Genomic DNA, 18,312 nt, shown 5'->3' on the forward strand with positions numbered 1-18,312 from the left:
CCACAACGTTGTGACCAGCAGTGATGAAACTGATATAATGAATGCTTATAACAAATTAGTTCTAATATGCTTTGGTCAAATCTGTCATTAGCTGAGATTGTACCCTTTGTGCCCACATTGGGTGCCAAATAGGACTGTTGTAGTTTAACCTGGCAGGTAGCTATAACAACCACACATCCATTCGCTCACCATCATCCCCCCAGCAGGATGGGGGGGGGGGGAAGGTAGAACTCATGGGTTGTGATAAAGACAGTTTAATATGACAGGGAAAAAAAAAAAAGATAAAAGGATATACAAAACAAGTGATGCATAGCACAGTTGCTCACCACCCACTGACTGATGCCCAGCCAGTTCCCAAGCCACGGTGCCTCCCCGGCCAACTGCCCCAGTTTATGTACTGACGTGATATGGTATGGAGTACTCCTTTGGCCAGCCTGGGTCAGCTGTCCTGGCTGTGCCCCCTCCCAGTTTCCCATGCCTACTCACTGGCAGATCAACATGAGAAGCTGGACAGGCCTGGACTGCTTAGCAGCAACTAAAAACATCAGTATGTTATCAACATTATTTCCATTCCAAATCCAAAACGCAGCACTATACCAGCTATCAGAAAAAAAATTAACTCTATCCCAGCCAAAACTAGGACATCTGAAAAAACAGCTTGTGAGGAAGCAGCCACAGTGTCACAGCCAGGAGGATGCAACTGACCCTGGTGCCCAGCCCACACTGTGGCAAACCGAGAGCCAACACTGGACTGTGGCTTAGCATCCAGAAAGCAGGTAATATGGCCCTTAGCATCAGCTAAAGTATGTAAGTACCTACCAAGAGAGATGTTATAGTATGGGTATTGTGTTCCCTCAGTAGCACAGAAGTTTCAGTGATCCCTTGCAGTTCAAAGGATATTTTTAGCTAGCTATATGTTGCCTATGTTTGATTCAGCTGTTTTCTTTTCATTACTGTGTACATGAAAAGGAAAGACAGAACACCTTATTCATGTTTAAAAGAAAGTTCTACAGGTGAATTACTATGGCTGAAGGGTTAAGGTAAAAACAAGAGAAAATTATGGGTAAATCAAATTAACAGCCAATGAATCCTATTACAGGTGAAAACTTCTCTTGATGAGGGATGGTGAGCCTCCTGTTAGCCCTTATGATTATGAACATAAGAAGTGCATCTGCCTCCCCTCATGAGAGTTATAGGCAAATTTCACAACAAATCCGTAAAAATATGTGTTGCCGTGGGTCAGCGGTGTGTCCCTAATGACATTTCTGATCTCATGGCTTCTTGCCTGATATGGGAAAGAAATGATCATGACTTGACTTGAACTGACATGTCCCAAACAGTTTAAGGAGAAATAAATTCTGACATGATTTAAAACACAGCTTTTTCACATCATAAAGGAAACTTTTAACATCACAAAGGTAGACACCCAGGCCAGTCGTGGTCCAGCATTTATGTATTTTTTGAAGAGTATCCAATATAGATTGCATCATCAAACCCAGCCGTTCACTGCTGAGACCACCCCAGGACAGTAGTGGGTGGTGGTAGTGGTCTCTTGCCACAAACGCATCCCTCCTTTGTCTGGTCACATGCATTGTAACAGTGCCAATGATACTGCCACAGAAAAAGTCAAGTTGCTCTGCAGGCTTCTAATCTTCCCTGGCCCTGAGGGGAGGACCTCCTGCCCTGCTAGCACAGATCCCTGTCAGACCAGGGAACAAGAAAGTGCCAGGTGAGAGCTGCAATGTTCAAGTGCAGCCCCGTAGTGCCTGCATCAGGTCCAAAGGGGTGCAGGGATCACCTCAGCAATTCATCACACATCCTACTGCCCCAGCCATGGAGTAGAGCAGGCCAGGGGGCAGGGTGGCATTAGGGGCAGCCCCAGCCCAAGGACTTCAGGCATCTATGTGGAGACACAAGTCAGCAGGTCATGGCTGAGACCTGCTGCTGTTATCCCTCTTTGAATCATGAGCTCCGATGATAAATATACATTGTGTTGTTCTGAAATAAACAGTGCCCTCACTGAAAGAAGGGAAGGTACAATCCCAGCAGAGTGATATTTGCTCCTTTAAGCATATCTGATTAAAGATTGTTATTGTTCTAAACCTATTGTTCTAAGCCTTTGGTTGAAATCCCATCTCTGTGGTCTTTCTGATTATACTTAAACCTCTCACCCACATGCTGGGTGGCAGCAGTACTATAAACATACTATTCACTTAATCCCTTTCCTCTTCCTCCTCCTCCTCCAATATTTTCACAGTTCAAGTGCTAATGCAATAAATTGGAAGTCGTTATCAGTTTTTGACACTTGTGTAAGTATTTATGCAAAATATTTAACCAGTTAGCTGTTGTCTTTCTCTCTTGTTGATGGCAGAAAAGTGCATTTCCATAAAACTCTTAGATCAAATGTTCCTCAGAGTGGTGGGAGTGAAAAGGCTTTCTCTGGTTTCTGACTTTTTCCTTGTGCCTGACTGACTGGCCAGCCCTGCAATGGAAACAGCACATACACAGTATTTCCCTTTTGAGGTGGTTTGTTTCCAGATCCTCTGCTCTGACTGTTGCGCTTCTTGGCTGCAAATTTCAGCCTCTCACAGGCTTCCCCTTGTCCTCGGTGTGGCTGCATCAGTTAATCAATTATGTTGCCATTACTCCTTCAGCACATTATACCATCCCTGCTGCCAGTCCCTTCACTGTTTGTCTGCGATGAGCAGAACTTCCCTAAGAATCTGCCCATTTCTCCTGCATCTACAAACAAGAGGCCTTGAAGGAAATCTTTAGTGATTTCATTTGCAGTTTAACCATATATTTTGCAATTTAATTGTATATTTTCAGGACATTCTGTTTCTCTTCTGAAACAAACTGTCAAAATGTGTCTGTGAAACCTTTCTGTCCTTTCTTTTTCCCTGGAGGGCTTCTGGCTCTTCTGGAGCACATGGGAAAGGCCTTTCTCAGATCTCCCAGGTAAGCCACCAGACAAATTTTTGGGACCCTGTAAGATACATAGAGACCAAGAACTGGTAGGGTTTCTTGAAACTCGTCCCTGTTTCTAGTCCATTAAAAGAGGTGGTGTTGCATATGGCAGCTGTGGTGTTGCATATGGCAGCTGTGGTGTTGCATATGGACAAACAACAAGAAAAAACTAAGACATGATTAATGAAAAGAAGCATCTTAAGAACTGTTAAATGCAAGTTTCTCTTTCCGTGGCTCAGTCCTCTGACAGGATAGGATGAGAGCTTCAGCCAGAAACATCAGATTTCATGACTAGGCTGGATTATTAGTGGTTTGTTGTTTGGCCTGGGTTTTTTTGCCTTTGATTTTGATGAATGTTCATTCAGGAAAATTTGTTTTCCATTAATCTTGCTAAATTATTTCAAAGCATACTTGTTCAGTCTGAGTCACACAAAATTAACCTTTGATGCCCATGACAAAGCTGAAAGGAACCCCAGTCCCCAAATCCATTACAAGTGAAATAAAGATGTACATCATTCATAGTATATCTAGTTCTGTTCCAGCATTGTTCTCCCTCATTGGCTTGACTTAACCACTCTAATTTATTTCTATGTATTCGAGTCAAAGGATGTTCAGCTTGTGATTTCTGTGATAGCTGTGTCATTGTTGTGGCATGTTTCTGGTATAATACAGCCCTTGTCTTGCTTAGGCCAGTCCTCAGAGTGAGCTCTGCTTCAATAAAAATCCTAAGACAGAGCCTTTTATTTGTATGTGGGTACCATAAGTGGGTGGTTTTCCATCCCTTGTGACTCTAAAAAGAAAGCTAGGAAGGTCAAGTAATACATGAATTACAGCCAAACACTGACAATTCTGGCAAGCTTACTCTTAAACTATAGCCGAGTCTGCGCATCAATTTCTGTACACGACTGTTCTTTACTACTGCCAGTTAGTGAAACTGATGAATTACCAGACGTCCAGCTGATATAAATCTACTTACCTTCAGTGCTTCCTGCAGAGGTGTGCTGATCTGCAACTTCTGAGGCTCTGGATCCAGAGGAAAGATACAACCCGGAATAAACAAAAGAGACTGGAAAGATAAAAGCCTCGAACGCAAGACTCAGTTTGCTTTTGAATGCAGTTTTAATCATAGCGTTGCTAAAGGATCATCTTGCAAATAAGTAGTTTAAAAAACTTAACTTTAATTGGAGGATCCCTCTAATGATGTTACAGTAAAACTATACAGTCAGAAATAACTTTAAAGTCTCTTTTATTGACTGAATTTCACATAATTTTAGGTATTACACCTGCCCCTGGACCAGTTCTTGTCGTTTAAGAACTATGTTCTTTTCCTTTTTAAAATGCCTTTCTTTCCTTTGTTGTGGTATGAAATGCCCATGCAAACAGGGAAAACCAAATGCTGCACAGGGAAACCAGCTAGTCACTGGCTGCTGTCAGCCTGTGAACAGCAGCACGGGCCAAATTCTAGCCTCTTTGATCTCTAGTTAAGGTTCTTTGGTAATGAGAGCTTTAAAAAAATTCAAGCATTAGACCATAAGAATGTGGGGTTTTTTGTGGTTTTGTTGTTGTTGTTGTACCTCTATAAATAAAATGCAAACAGCAGCATCCTGGTAGTTTTTAGGTAGAAGGAACTTGAAAACCATTAAGCTATTACTTGGGCAGGCTGGGCCCAAATCTGCAAGCCTTCTCTAAGGCAAATGGGCAGGAGAAAATGCAGACATTTTGTGTGCAAATCAGATGGACTTAAAAACTGGAAGACAAAAGCTGTGCTTTTCTCCTGGCTGAAAAGACAGACAGTTGCAGACAACAAACAGCTTTTCACTGCTGTTTCTTGGTAATGGAAAAGAGTCTGTGGTGTGGAGCTGTGTGGGGTCCTGTCTTGACTTTAAGGACAGTTAGAAGTAGTGATGTGCACAGGCTGACTGTACTGTAGGGTTCACCTTTTAATCCAGCGGTTCAATTCCTGGGTCTGGTGTCACTAGGACACATAGGGGATGCCATCTGCTAAGCTGGAAGCAGGCTTGGATTTTCAGTAGACAAACAGGCCCTGCAAGCAAAGACAGTTGCAGTGGTTTCCAATAGCTATCTTTTGAAACAGCTGCACAAATAAATCCATAGTTTATAAAATTCAGTGTGACAATGGCTCCTGTAAAAAACCACACAAGCTCAAACAATAAACCTAACTAAATCTAATCTTTCTTTTTCTGGAATGCTTTCTGCTTAGCAAGACAGCATGGAAAACAATCTACCCGGGGATGGACTTTGCTTCCCTAGTGACTAGCTAGACTATTCAGCAGCCGTGCCTCCTGCTATTAGCCCCATAATTTAATTCTGACCTTTGCAGTTGCTGGCCTGCAGCTTGGTATGGGTAATGGCTTTTGGCTCTGCAAGCACATCCAATGAGCTTTAAAATTACATTTGGCACTTCTCAGCTGCCACACATCGATGAAATGCTGGCTAATGGAAGGCAGCCACGGTATACCCTTGACTTCTGTGGATCAGGAGTTCACCTTATTTCAGCAGCTTTGTCCCAACTCCCACCAACCAGCGATGATCCACAGCATATCAGGAGTCACAACGAGCTCACATTTGGGAGTTCTGATAAAGGATGCACCTGAACACTGATGTAAATCTTGCTGCTGTCTTGCTGCTATCCCCAAAATAAGACCACTCGGCAATATTTGTATGGCAAACAACACATCATGGATTTATGAGAAAATAATTACCCACCTTTTCTGTGACTGGTGTGGAAGCCAATTTTCTTTGAACCTGTAACTCCCTGTCTAGCATCATCTCACACACAATGTACAGAAGAACCAGGGCCTCATCTCTTGCCTCTGTTTACAGCAGGGTGACAAGAGTGGAAACTCTGACTCCCGAGGGGAAAAGATGCTTCTGACTGCTCAGTGGTTCCCTGCTGGCCCAACCTACCAAGTAAATTTGTGTTGGGTGTCAGAGTGACACCTTGCCTTCTTACCTGGAGGTGACACAGGTTCCCAAGCCACAGGGACATAAAGGTTTGAGGAAGACAAGTTGTGGCTGTGCACAATTACAGATGCATTTAATTTCATGTCTTCATGTCTGCTCTCTGCACACCCTCCTCCTTGTTTTCCACCTTTGGGAGGAATTACCTGGTTTTATTGATGCTGCATTCTACCTCTTTAGCACTGCCTCCCCTCTCTCCCTAAAACTGCACCACACACAAAATATGTTAGCACGCATCCATCTTCCTTGGCCTTTTACTTCAACAGATCATACACACTTGAAGAGCACCACATCCATAGGAGCCATTTATCTTAGTGTAGACATGGAGCCACTTCAGTGGTCAGAAATGAAAGTCGGAAACAACTTTTTGTAACAGTCATATTCAGGTGTGCGCACTTGTCTGTATCACTTGATTTACTCCTGCTTGTTCAGCTCTAGAGGAAGAAGAAAAGAAGTCAATCACAAATGCTCAAATTCGTGCCAGGAAACAAAATAACCGTGCTACAACACTCCAACACAAGGAACTCAAGAGATACAGAGCACCAGTCTTGTGCTGCCTTGCAAAAAATGGGGAGGGAGGATGAATTTAGGGCAGCGTGCTACCCTACAGTTGAGAAGGCTGGCTTTCGTTGTCTCTTCTTTCCCATACTTTCTATATAATCTTGAGGAAGCCAAACTTTCAAACTCTCAAAGGTGCCTAAACCCAAAGCTACACACAGCTCTCTAGAGGGGCTTCAAAAATCACCAAGGGGCTTAAATCTCTTGGGACTTCAGCTCCCACTTTGTCAAATAAAGTAAAATAAAATTATTCTTGCCACTACACCGCAAGGTTGTTGGGGACCACAGCAGGGGAAAGCTGTGTCTGTTCAGAGATAGCTTGTTGAGTAGTGGCAGAAGAAAGGAATCTCAGCTCCTTTTCATTGCAAGTGAGACCTGTCAAATCCTGCTTGAATTTTAGATTCTCTAAATGTCAGGACAGCTGTTTCCTCTCATTCAATGCAAAAATCTTACAGGCTTACACTCTCTGACACCCACCCCACATCCCGTTATGTATGAATTCAAACATATGGGGCACTGAGGTTACTTCTTCCCCTTTCTATTAACAGATGATACAGTCAGGCATTGGGGTGGCCAACCTCACCTTTCTCAAAGCCTGAAGGGGCAGCTGTGAGGTCATGGTGAAAATTCATCACTTGCACTAAAAACTGGATGGAATTATCATACACCTGGGAATTTTCTCTTTTACTCTGCTGCTACTCCTTCCTACATGTCTCTCTGAAGTTCTCACCTGCATCTCTACTCTGATGTGGTGGTTGGGGAAAGGTGCTTCCATCTACCCAGCCCAGGCTAACTGCTCCTCATCTCTGTCCTCTGTCAGGAAGAATCGTTATCCCTCCTGCCTCCTGAGGGCATGTTCTCTTGTGGCAGAAGTACAGGGGAAAAAAGCATAGCTATAGCTGGGTTTCTCAGGGAGCCATATAATAAAAGCAAAGCTGACAAGACAGAAAGGCAAAACACAGATAAGAACACCAAGGACAGAACTCAGACAATTACTAACATATCCACAATGTGCTCAAAACCTGAATGTCAAAATCTGTTTTTCACTGACCTTAAATTAGAAAATGCAACAATAAGTATAATCTGATCATCATCATAACTGTCCATCCAATTCTCCCATGATCTCCTGCACTGTGAAACCACTTGAGCCTGAATCGCTTATTTATCCTCTTGTTTTACAACAGCGTAACTCCACTGGTGCTGAGTTGAAATCTGAAGTATATCTGTTTGTTAAAGACAGTTTGGGTTAGTTCAAGTAATATTTAGCCTGTACCATATCAGCTTCTGATTCTGTTTCTGGAAAACTTCAGCTCAGTCAACTGCATACATGCCAGAAATAAAATGAATCAAATGTATATAGGAACTCTACATAAATACAGTCTGTGACCTCATTTATTGTAGCTTCTTATGCACTCATTTTCTCAACATCCGCTAGGGAAAACATAGTACGAGTGGGGGACATGCTGCAAGAAATGACATCAGTGATTCTCTCTCCAGGGCAGTCTTTTCTGCCCCAGTCTCTTCTGAATCATGTGGACAGAAGTATGATTCAGGGCTAAGAATCCGGACTGCTGTATGGAATGTGATTTTTTTTATTTTTATATAGTTATAATATTTATTAATATGTTGTATATTAACATTTTATATTATTATAATTACTATATTATATATTATTTGTATATATATAGAAGAAAATTGCCTATAAATACAATGGAAAAATACATTCAAAAGCTTTTTACAAAACTTGGCACAATATTATTTTGACTGCAATAAAAATATTTATGAGAGAAAGACAAACAGACACACAGAAAAACACACATACCTAATGTCTAGTGCTTGTCTAAATCCTGAAAAGAAAATCTGGTCTTTGGTATTGCTAAACAGAGTTAGTTGCAAGTTTCTAAAGCATCTATGTTGCCAGCTTACAGCCTCTGCTCCACCCTCTCTGACAGTGCATGCTTACCATCCTTTTGCACAGGCTTTGCTGGCTGCAAGTTTCCACAATAGCTTACAACCAGGCAGGGAAACAAAACCAGCTAACTATGTAGTGTCTTCCTCCGAGGGCTCAATCCAACCTTCGTTAAATTCAGTGGAAAATATTCTACTGCCTTTATTTGGACTGAATGTTATGCAAAATATTTAAATTGATTTGCTGTCAAAGTGATGTCCACCCAGCAGTAAAAAATAATTGTAACCATGGACAAACCATGGAACTGCTCCCTATGGCAGTCACTCCCTCACCCAGTCAGTATAAGCCATGACCAGCAGCTAGAAAGTCTAGCCAGCAGTCATGGATAACTAAACCCTGAGCACACGTTACAAGTTGCCTGGGAGGTTTTCCATCCAGCATGTGAAATGCAGTGTGCTGTGGCAGCTTCAATATTGAAATTTAGATTGGATTTTGTCTCAGTGGGAGCTGAAACAAATCCCAGCAGGGGTTGCAGATGCATCGATCCCATAAACCCAGCATGACAGCCAGTAAAATCCCTGTTTCTATAGCAGTCATGGTTCATAACAGAGAGCAAGAGAATTTTTTTGTATAAACCAGGAATGCACAACATCCAACTGCATTTATGATCTAATCAACATTTCAAACTAATTCCCCTGTTCTAACAATTTACAGGTTGAGTGGCAAACCCCAGACATATATAAACTCATATGGGAACATGCATTGTGCTATATTCTTATCATACAAATGGCTGACAGATAAAAATAATTCCTAGAATCACAGAATCACTCAGGCTGGAAGGGATCCTGGGAGGTCTCTAGCTTTGGCAGGGCCAACACTGAATTCAGATTGGGCTCCTTGAGGTTCTGTCTTGGTCCTGTCTTGAAAACCTGCAAGGAAGGAGTTTGCAGAACCTACCTGGGATCCTGCTTCACTTGGGGAAACACTTTCTTCCTTTTGTCAGGTCGGCAACTCTCCTGTTCCAATTTATGACCCCTCCTTCCTGAGCAGCTCCATAAAGGTCCTGTCTCTGTCTTCTCAATAACCTCCCTATAGGCACTGGCAGGCTGCTGTAAGGTCCTTGCAAAGCTTTCCCTCCTCCAGGCTGAACAAGCCCAGGTACCCTCAGCCTTTCCTCACAGAGCACGTGCTCCAGCCTCCTGATTATCAGCTGTTTGCTGGACTCGCCCACTCAACATTGTTTGGGAGTTCTGGTTAGCAATTTGTTTAGTAAACTGTACCAGAAGTACAGAGCTTGAAAATTTGCTTGAAAAATTTGCCTACAAATTGCAATTATATTTTATATTGTTTTTGAGAGGCGCTTGGAATTTCTTGCCTTTCTAAACCTCATTAGTAGCCATTAGAGAGAAAGGAAGGTGGTCAAAAGCAAACAGAATATTTAAACTTGTGAATGGAATTCCTTACAGGAGAACAGGAATCAAGTTTTTGCTCTCTTATTCTCACCTCCTATACGAGTAGAACTCAGAATAATTATATGTTATTAAGATGTCTGATGAAATATGATTTGAAATGATAATTGACATCTAGTGATACCAACTGGAACATTGAAATGTGTGAGAGTTGTAGCACTGATGTGAACAGATACAGCATTTCAGCAAAATATCAATGAAAACAATCTGAAAATACTTTTGAAGGAAAAACTATGATTCTATACTTACATATTTTTTTCCTGTAAGATCAACAAAAAGCATTTACTTTATCTTCACACTACATAAAAGAAAAACATTTTAAGAAATGAACACAGCTCTTTGAAGCAGTACAGGAAATATATACCACAGTCTGCTTCTCCAGGCAACTTCTACTGTGTATATACCTTGTTTCCTGCTGGATTTTCATTTGACCTGTTATAGCCTGTCTCACATATTCAACCTGGTGCAAAACTAGACTGACAGAGCGGCAGCTTCCTCAGCGATATCCTTTTAGCTGCAGCATCAGATCAAATCAACCTTTCAGTAAAAGTCTCTTTTCTATATGCTTATGATCAATGCAATACTGGCCATTATGGGAAAAGTGAAACACAGCAGACATAAGATAAAATGAAAAATAAATGCCTATAGTGTCAGCAGTTGACAAATGCCACAGAGCTATTGGCTTCCAGTACTCATCCTCTCCATTCAAAATAAAGAGATATGGTAACCTTGTTAATATCAAAATATCAGCTAGTGATATTTCCAATGGCAAAACCATACATCTGATGTACAGTGTCTGAAAACATTCATAGAGACACTGTGTATGAAAAACCCTCAGGTTACGTCTGCTGACTGAATGCATGCCCTTGTTATAGATGCACACAGTTTTGGTGCATTATCCAAACAAGTTCTGGTTGCTATACTGTCTTCTGTCCTTCAAGGAACATTGCGTTTGTCACAAAACTTGTGTAACTTGATTTTAAGCAAGAAACAAGCGAACAGGTTTAGAACTGATACCTATGAGTCTCTACAAATGTCCTGGAAGAAAAAAAAATATCAGAAATCCTTGTCCCAGCCTGAAAGTTCATCTGGAGGGGTTCCCTCTTCAGGTGGATAGCTGTCAAAGTAGCTGTAATCAGTCAGTCCAGACAACTAGGACATCAAAAACACAAACAAACAGTTGTTTCAGAAGGTAACTTTTGAAAATGCTCTCCATTGATGATGCATCATTTTTATTGCTACCAGTGGAAGAATGAAAGGCTGGCATGACTTCTTTCAAGGGATGCAATTTCTTGTTCTTTAAACGATAAACCTCCAGTAATTAAATTGTACAACAGAACAATGGCATTAGCCTCCTTATACAAAAACACTCCCCAAATACTATCAAATCCTAGATTTCACCCAAAGCCCTATAAAGTCAGTAAGAAAACTGGGCCACACTGTGTCCAATTTTGATTCAAATTTGTTTAAGACCAAGTCTACACTCATGGAGTAGCTACTCAAAGCAGATCTCAGAATTATTTTTTGTTTTGAATTGAGTTCAAAGTGAGTTTCAAATTCTTCACCCTCAATCTTTTCTGATTTTAGGGCAAAGAGAAAAGGGCCATTTAAAACTTATTCAAGGATGTGCTGTAATTCAATAGTAAGAGAATAACAGGAATTTATACTCCACACAGTAATATGAACAGTGCATTTTAATAATGTGCCCATTACTGAGGAAAATATGTTTTTTCAGTATTCGTTCCTGACCAAACACCATTTATTCTAGTAATGGTGAAAATCAAATGCAAAGTACATAGGCAGAATAATATTTCCATTATTTAACTGAATTTAAGTTATGTATCGCTTGCTGTTCCTCTTTTCATTTGATTTTCACTAAAAAGGGTGAGCTATAATAATACAAATGCATCTTTGGGAAATCTCACTCCCACCATCAGTTCTTCCTTTGTAGCCAAACACTTTTATACTAGTAAAGCGTTATGATATTGAAAGCCAAAGCCAATATCTCTCTTTTTAAAGGTAATGTTAATTTCCTCACTTTCAGACCATCCCAGTTAAAACCACAAAACCAGCTGATTAAAATGAAACGCGAGACAGGGAGAGACCAAGAGAGAAAGACAGATTGGTTTCTGTCATTATACTATTAACAGCTGAAAAACATGTGAACAAGGGCTATGTAATTTTTTCATGACAAATTCTGTCCATGTGACAAAACAGTTGTTAGAAAGAAGAAACGAGCACTGTCATTGCCATACAAGGGAGTGGTAGCAGGGGGAGCTTCAAGACCACCAGATACATTGCATCTCCTCTGTATAGAAATGCCAGTTGACAGGCAGGTTAATATATGTGTAAGCACAGCCATACAAAGATATATGCGTCACCTTGGAATTCCACCCTCTTTTAACAGTATTTGAAGAGGGAGACAAGCAGAAAAGTCAAAGCATTTCTTTTCCCAAGCACAAACTACAGGGCTTAGAAACAACTCAGATACGAAGAAAAAGCAGGAAATGTTTAATCCACATAGGACTTTCTTCATGAGAAGAAAGAGGACAACAACCTAATATTGCTCTGGAGCTCTTAACTACCATTCTTAAAAAGCAACTGTTTAAGGGTCGGGAAGTCTAAAAGGCAGATGCTGAACTCGCATTGATTTCTCGAGAACTGAATTAAACTCCTACATCAGCAACCTGCGACAAAAACAGTAAACAACAAGATGTTTGTAGATAATCGTGCTGAGGATTTATGTTCATATCATTGCTTGCTGTAGTTGCAAATATACTCGACAGTAACAGAGATGTCTCTTACGCAATCTGCCTGGAAGTGCCTGGAGTTTTATGGGTGTAAACCGGACTGGGTTCTAAAATATTAAAAATATTTTCAAATTAAACCCCAAATTTTCTTCTTGGCAGTCTCTTTCATCTACCTGTGCTTCTTGATGTCATTAATTCCATTCCTCAGATTGCCTAATCTTTCTGTAGGGTTTTGCCTTAAAAAAAGAGAAAAAAATTAAGGATAAGAATTTAAAAAATATTCTTATTTTTTTTTAAAGAGCACTTATAGGTCCTAACTGCTTGCATTTAACAGTTACACAGGGATGGTCTCTACAACATGTGGTCTCATAAGGAGACATAATGAGGTGTCGCTCACCACTCCTTTCTTTTGAGAATGGAGAAACCTTCCAGGAAGCCAGAACAGTGTCTACTGTCTTACAGTTCTACTGTAAGAAGCAGCAGAGAGAAATCAACTGGTTCAATTTTAGTTGCACACATTTATTTTCTTGGCCAGCGGGTCTGGTCATGAGTTACAAAAGGAGGCAGACCTTTTGCAGCTACAAAGATACTTTCAATTCTGCTGTGCAAAGTACGGTATATACTGTTCCTAGTGCTGTGGCCGAAATCCCACTGGAGCTGGGAGTTCAAATTCAGCAGTGTCACCAGCCACAGGTTCTGCATGCCACTATGCACTAATGCTTCTGAGTTATGCTGGCCCTTTTGAAATACCACCGTTTTGCACATTTTCAAGTGGGCTTAAGTCAGTCTTTAAGTGCCCTATGCTTTCTGTAGGAGCTATATGCCTAAGTAATTCTGGAAGCATTTTTTTAAAACATTGCTCTTGATAATAAAATAAAATTCTTTGGCTTTTTCCCCAGCCCACACTTAATAAGTTTTCCTTAAGATGTGTTTCAGGAAATATTCACAGCTACAGAGAAAGCCCAGAGCCTGCATTTGTACATACCTCTTGCAGAGTAAGAGGTGTGACACACACTCAGAGGCATGCATGTGTACTGAATATGATCAGAATACACCATGCTAGGCATAACAATTTTAAATTAAGTTGTCAGGAATTCAACACTCTAGTCTGGATCTTAAATAGCTCAATCTACCTACACCCAGACCCTGCAACAAACCACCCCTCCTACCTGCAGAGTCTGCGGATCAAATCCTCAGGTCGTCTTGTTATTATTTTAGGAAAATCCAGCTTCTCAATGCCTTTGAGAATCAAATTATATGTCATCATTTGATCAGCCCCACAGAATGGTGGACTAGAAAAAGAAAGCAACACTGATAAATGGAATGGCTGTCAAGAGCAGATGTGGCCATTTCTCATCAAAGCAAACATTTGAGAATATGGAATTAAAACTCACCTTCCTAGTTTTACAACCTTCAGCCATTCAGTCTGTTTAAGATATTAGAAAGGTTTGAAGCTGAGAAGCTGCATGTAGGTACCATGGAAAACGCATGATCATATGTGTTCCTCTAAGCTAGCTCCGCCTCCATCCTAACTCAGAGAAGCTTCCATGTTGTACTGCCATTGAGCATTCACCAAGAATTGTCACAGAAGTGTGCATGGAGGCAAAGAACGAGCCCTGCTTAGAGTTCACCCACCCCACTGTACCCTGTCACCCACTAAAGGAGAAAAGAACAGTCTGTTGTGAGCTGTTCCTCACAGGAAACATCATCATCAGTTAAAGGAGCTCTACACCAGCCACTTATAGCTGGTGTCTGGCCCTTTCCTTGGATGGATAAACCAGAATTCAGAATATGTCACTTTGTCCGTGGCGTTTCTGAAATGATGGAAGATAAGACATGCATAAGAGGACAAAAGAAGTATTATTTTGCAAGTCAGTCCTGTTTAGTGGTGGGGAAAAACCCAAACTGTTTATTTTTAAAATAACCTTGGAAATGTTTCTAAAAACAAACGAACAAAGTAAGAACTTGGAGTAGGAGGCACTTACCTGCCAGTAAGGAGGTCATACACAAGAATCCCAAGGGACCAAAAATCCACACTGAAGTCATGGCCTTTACTCAAAATTACTTCAGGGGCAACATACTCAGGGGTTCCACAAAATCTCCAGGTTTTCTGCCCTGATCTGATCTTCTTTGCAAATCCACAATCAACCTGTTCAAAATCAACATATGTTGCATAAGTAGAGTTGTTTTGCACTGGGAAGCCTTAAGGTCTTAATTGCTTCCTCACCTCCTGCAAAGATCTCAGAGTTGGCAGTTTACAGCTAAAACAATTACACAGTGGTGTTGTGAAGCAGAAGGAAGTAATTCCACTGGACTACTGAATGTTACACAACAGATCCATTATCCTTGTGAGTAATTTAATAAATTATTTTCCTTTTGGATAGAACAACCAATGCTTTCCTTGAGGACACGAGATTTGCAGACCACAGAAAATGGTGGGTTACTCATTGTCCTCAGAGTGGATGTTTCAAGCTCTTTGAAGGGTATCCTCTTTGCACTTTTCACAGTCACAGTCAAGTACAGCAGGAGATCTTTACTGTGTTCCCTCTATACACAGATAATGTAGAACCTATAATTGCTTGAGGCTGAACAGGGAGGTAATTCTGCACCAGGGAGATGTGGAGGAGCCCTGCCTTTACATTAAGACTGGCTGCTGGCAGAAATTATTTTTGCTGTGGCAAGAGCTCTCAGAGGCTGCAAATCCTCAGTTTGTCTGTGGCTTGCAATGGCTTTGCAATGCCTTTGTTTCTCACTGTGCAATGCCTGTCCTCTTTTGTACTGAAGCGTAAGGGTTATTAAACTCCGAGATTCTGGTACTATAATTACTTGCTAATTATAATTACTTTAATTATATTTATATCCCACCTGCAAGGAAACAGGATACAGGCACAAAAGGATAACATTACAAAAGGATTACATCTTACCAGTTTTATATATCCTTCAGCATCCAAACGTAAATTTTCTGGCTTTCTATCTTCTTCTCTGTAGATAATCCCTATGTGATGTAGATAGTCAAAAGCCTCTGTCACACACACAACACAGAACTTGGTAGTAGCTTCATCAAAGCTGCCTCTGGAACAAAATAATCACTATCCTTGCAGACAATTAACTTCTAAAAATGCCTCTCTCATTAACTAGGTAACATATAACACCCAGAATATTAATGGCTTTTTTGCACGGTCATTCAGTACATCACTCGTGTGGTTGAAAACTGAACCAAACATCTTTTCATAGAACAGCCCTTGAATATAGAACCTACTCAGCAGACATATGGAGCTGACTGGTGATTTTAAAGGACAAACTTCCATTTTCTTTGCTGTTACCCGTCTCTCAGCAAGCTCCACAATTCCCCTCCAAGGCAAGCCTCCAGTAGTGTGTATACATACTTACTATCTTTGAATATGTGATATAGTCTGTGGAGACAAACAGCAGCAATTTAGGAAAAGCAAAATAAAATGCAAGGCTTGCAATGTTTTTCTTCCAGAACTCATATATGTCAAACCTCATTCTTAATAATGTTGTCCAGTGGGTCAACTGGGGGTCAGCTTTTAAGGGAACCTTATGGTCAACTTACTTTACAATGAATGGAGAACATATCTGCTCAAGGATTTTCTTCTCAGGATATGTTCTTGTTGTTTGGTGTCCACTACATGCTGCTTCTTTATACACTTCATAGCAAAAGCCATGTTCTCATTTTTCACTTTAACCTGTGAATAAAAATTGTAAATAAAAATTGTAAATACATGTCAGTCAAAGAAAGGATGTTTTACCAATCTGTTCTCAATAGGTACACTGATATCCATCTTTTTCAACACAACACAGGACTGAAATTGATGACTGTAACAAGGGGCAAATTCCAGATTTTCTGCAGAACTTTCTGTGTGATTTTAAGTCAACCATCAGATCTTTTTAGTGTCCCAGTCCCCTCTTGTAAAATTAAAAGAAATGGTCCCTGTGTTCATTTTATGTATACAAAATAACAGCAGTTTGGATAGATACTATATTTTAAAATGAGTTTATACCACAATGGGTCCTAATTTAAATTTAACATTTCCAAACACTAGCATAATACAAAAGAACAAAAAGCAGAGGCAGTTTATGAAGAATGTTTACAAATTATTTTGCATTACACTGAAATATTGTCCAGTAGGCAATAAAAAGGCAGAAATTAAAACAGGGGTTCCAGGAAACCAAGGAAGCAGCTATCAGTGCAGCTATCACAGCTGGCTGTGAACTCCATTTTTAGCTTATTATTCAAGTAATGCTGTAGAATTTCCAAGCTGGCGGTCAGCCAGTGTGGAAATCTGTTTTGTGGAGCATGACTCAGAATAAAACAATTGACGGTCTAACTATTGTAAAGGATTATTAACTTCACTAAAATCACAGTTTCTTTAATTAACCATTACCTTCAGCAGCCTGCACAAGAAGCGTTTGCGTTTTTTTCAGATGTTTGCTACTCAGCCATAGGAGAGTGGAATTTAAGACTTTATTCTAATGAGGCTCTTTGCATCCCAGAAACACAGCTGTTCATGCTATTGAATATGACTCAAAAGAGCCATTACAAATTGTTAGAAATTTCAAAGTCAACACAGCTCAGAGCTAGATCACAGTGTTTATATCTGCTGTGGGGCATACCAAAGCAATTTTAACAGCATAGACTTTGTGATGCTGGAGATTACTTCAGGTGCAGGCAGAAATTTGGGAAAAGGCCTGTAATTCAGGGAACACAGTCCAGGTAGGCGCATCTGTAAACTCCACATGCACAAACTGATGAACATATATGTCTAGTGACCTGGAAGATACTATTAACAGCAGGAAATGAAGGCACACAAGAATGGATTTTTTTCTTTGAACATCGAAGTTCTGAAAAAGCTTTTTAATTATGCATTGCTTTATATAGAATCACCTCTGCCTGAGGCACAAGCATGGGCAATATTAAAATCCTTCACATTTTTCAGCAGTTAATTCAATCATCTAAGACAGAGAACTACTTGAATATGTTTAAAACAAACATCTTACAAGCTCAACCCTTCCGAAGCCACCAACACCCAGAGTTGTGACAACTTCTAAATTCTGGAATGGGGAAGGAGGGAAGGGGCTACTTTCTCCTTCAGCTCTACCATCTCCAAAGACACCTCTTTGGTCAACTGTCCAGAGAAGAATCTTCCTCTGCATTAAGAAAATTAACATAAATTAGTGCTTTCCTTGCCAGCAACCTGTGTCACAGTACTCTAATACTCCTATAAAAAAATAAAATAAAAGCCTTCTTATTTCCTAACAGAATCTTAATTTTATTTTATGCGGAAGCACTTTCTTTCTGGATATCTTATGGAAGTAAATTAGAAGCAAAATGCTACTGAAGTTTACTGAGTACAATCAATGGTATTTTTATCAAAAGCTGATCCACAGTGAGGTTCCTAATTATGCAGTCAGCTGCAAAATTTTGGGCACTCCAAGTTGGAGAACCAATTTCTGAAGGACTGTGTACAAGTTCCAGTAGAATGATCAGAAATAAAAATGCATCTATATTTCTAAACAGAAGAAAAACATACTCTGCTAATCTTCCAATAGTGCTCAGATTGAAATCAGAGAAGGATAAACTAGAAGTGTGGTCCACAGCTAAAAGCAAACTCTTTAATGGCACGCTACATTGAAACATTAAAAATAGACTATTTAT

General features: G+C 40.3%; 1 protein-coding gene across 1 annotated transcript; it reads right to left on the bottom strand.

Moving 5' to 3' along the window:
- Window positions 1-10,941: 10,941 nt before the first annotated feature.
- Window positions 10,942-17,761, bottom strand: PRKG2 (protein kinase cGMP-dependent 2; the record flags this gene model as incomplete). The annotated part of the gene is given in 10 exon segments (XM_081999222.1): window positions 10,942-11,037; window positions 11,891-11,957; window positions 12,809-12,871; window positions 13,805-13,927; window positions 14,621-14,784; window positions 15,560-15,707; window positions 15,959-16,048; window positions 16,210-16,255; window positions 16,258-16,342; window positions 17,738-17,761. Coding segments are annotated over 10 exon segments (903 nt in total). The 5' UTR covers window positions 17,759-17,761.
- Window positions 17,762-18,312: the final 551 nt, after the last annotated feature.

The sequence above is a fragment of the Phaethon aethereus genome, assembly GCF_964289735.1.
Source record: "Phaethon aethereus genome assembly, chromosome: 4".
NCBI classification, from domain to species: domain Eukaryota; kingdom Metazoa; phylum Chordata; class Aves; order Phaethontiformes; family Phaethontidae; genus Phaethon; species Phaethon aethereus.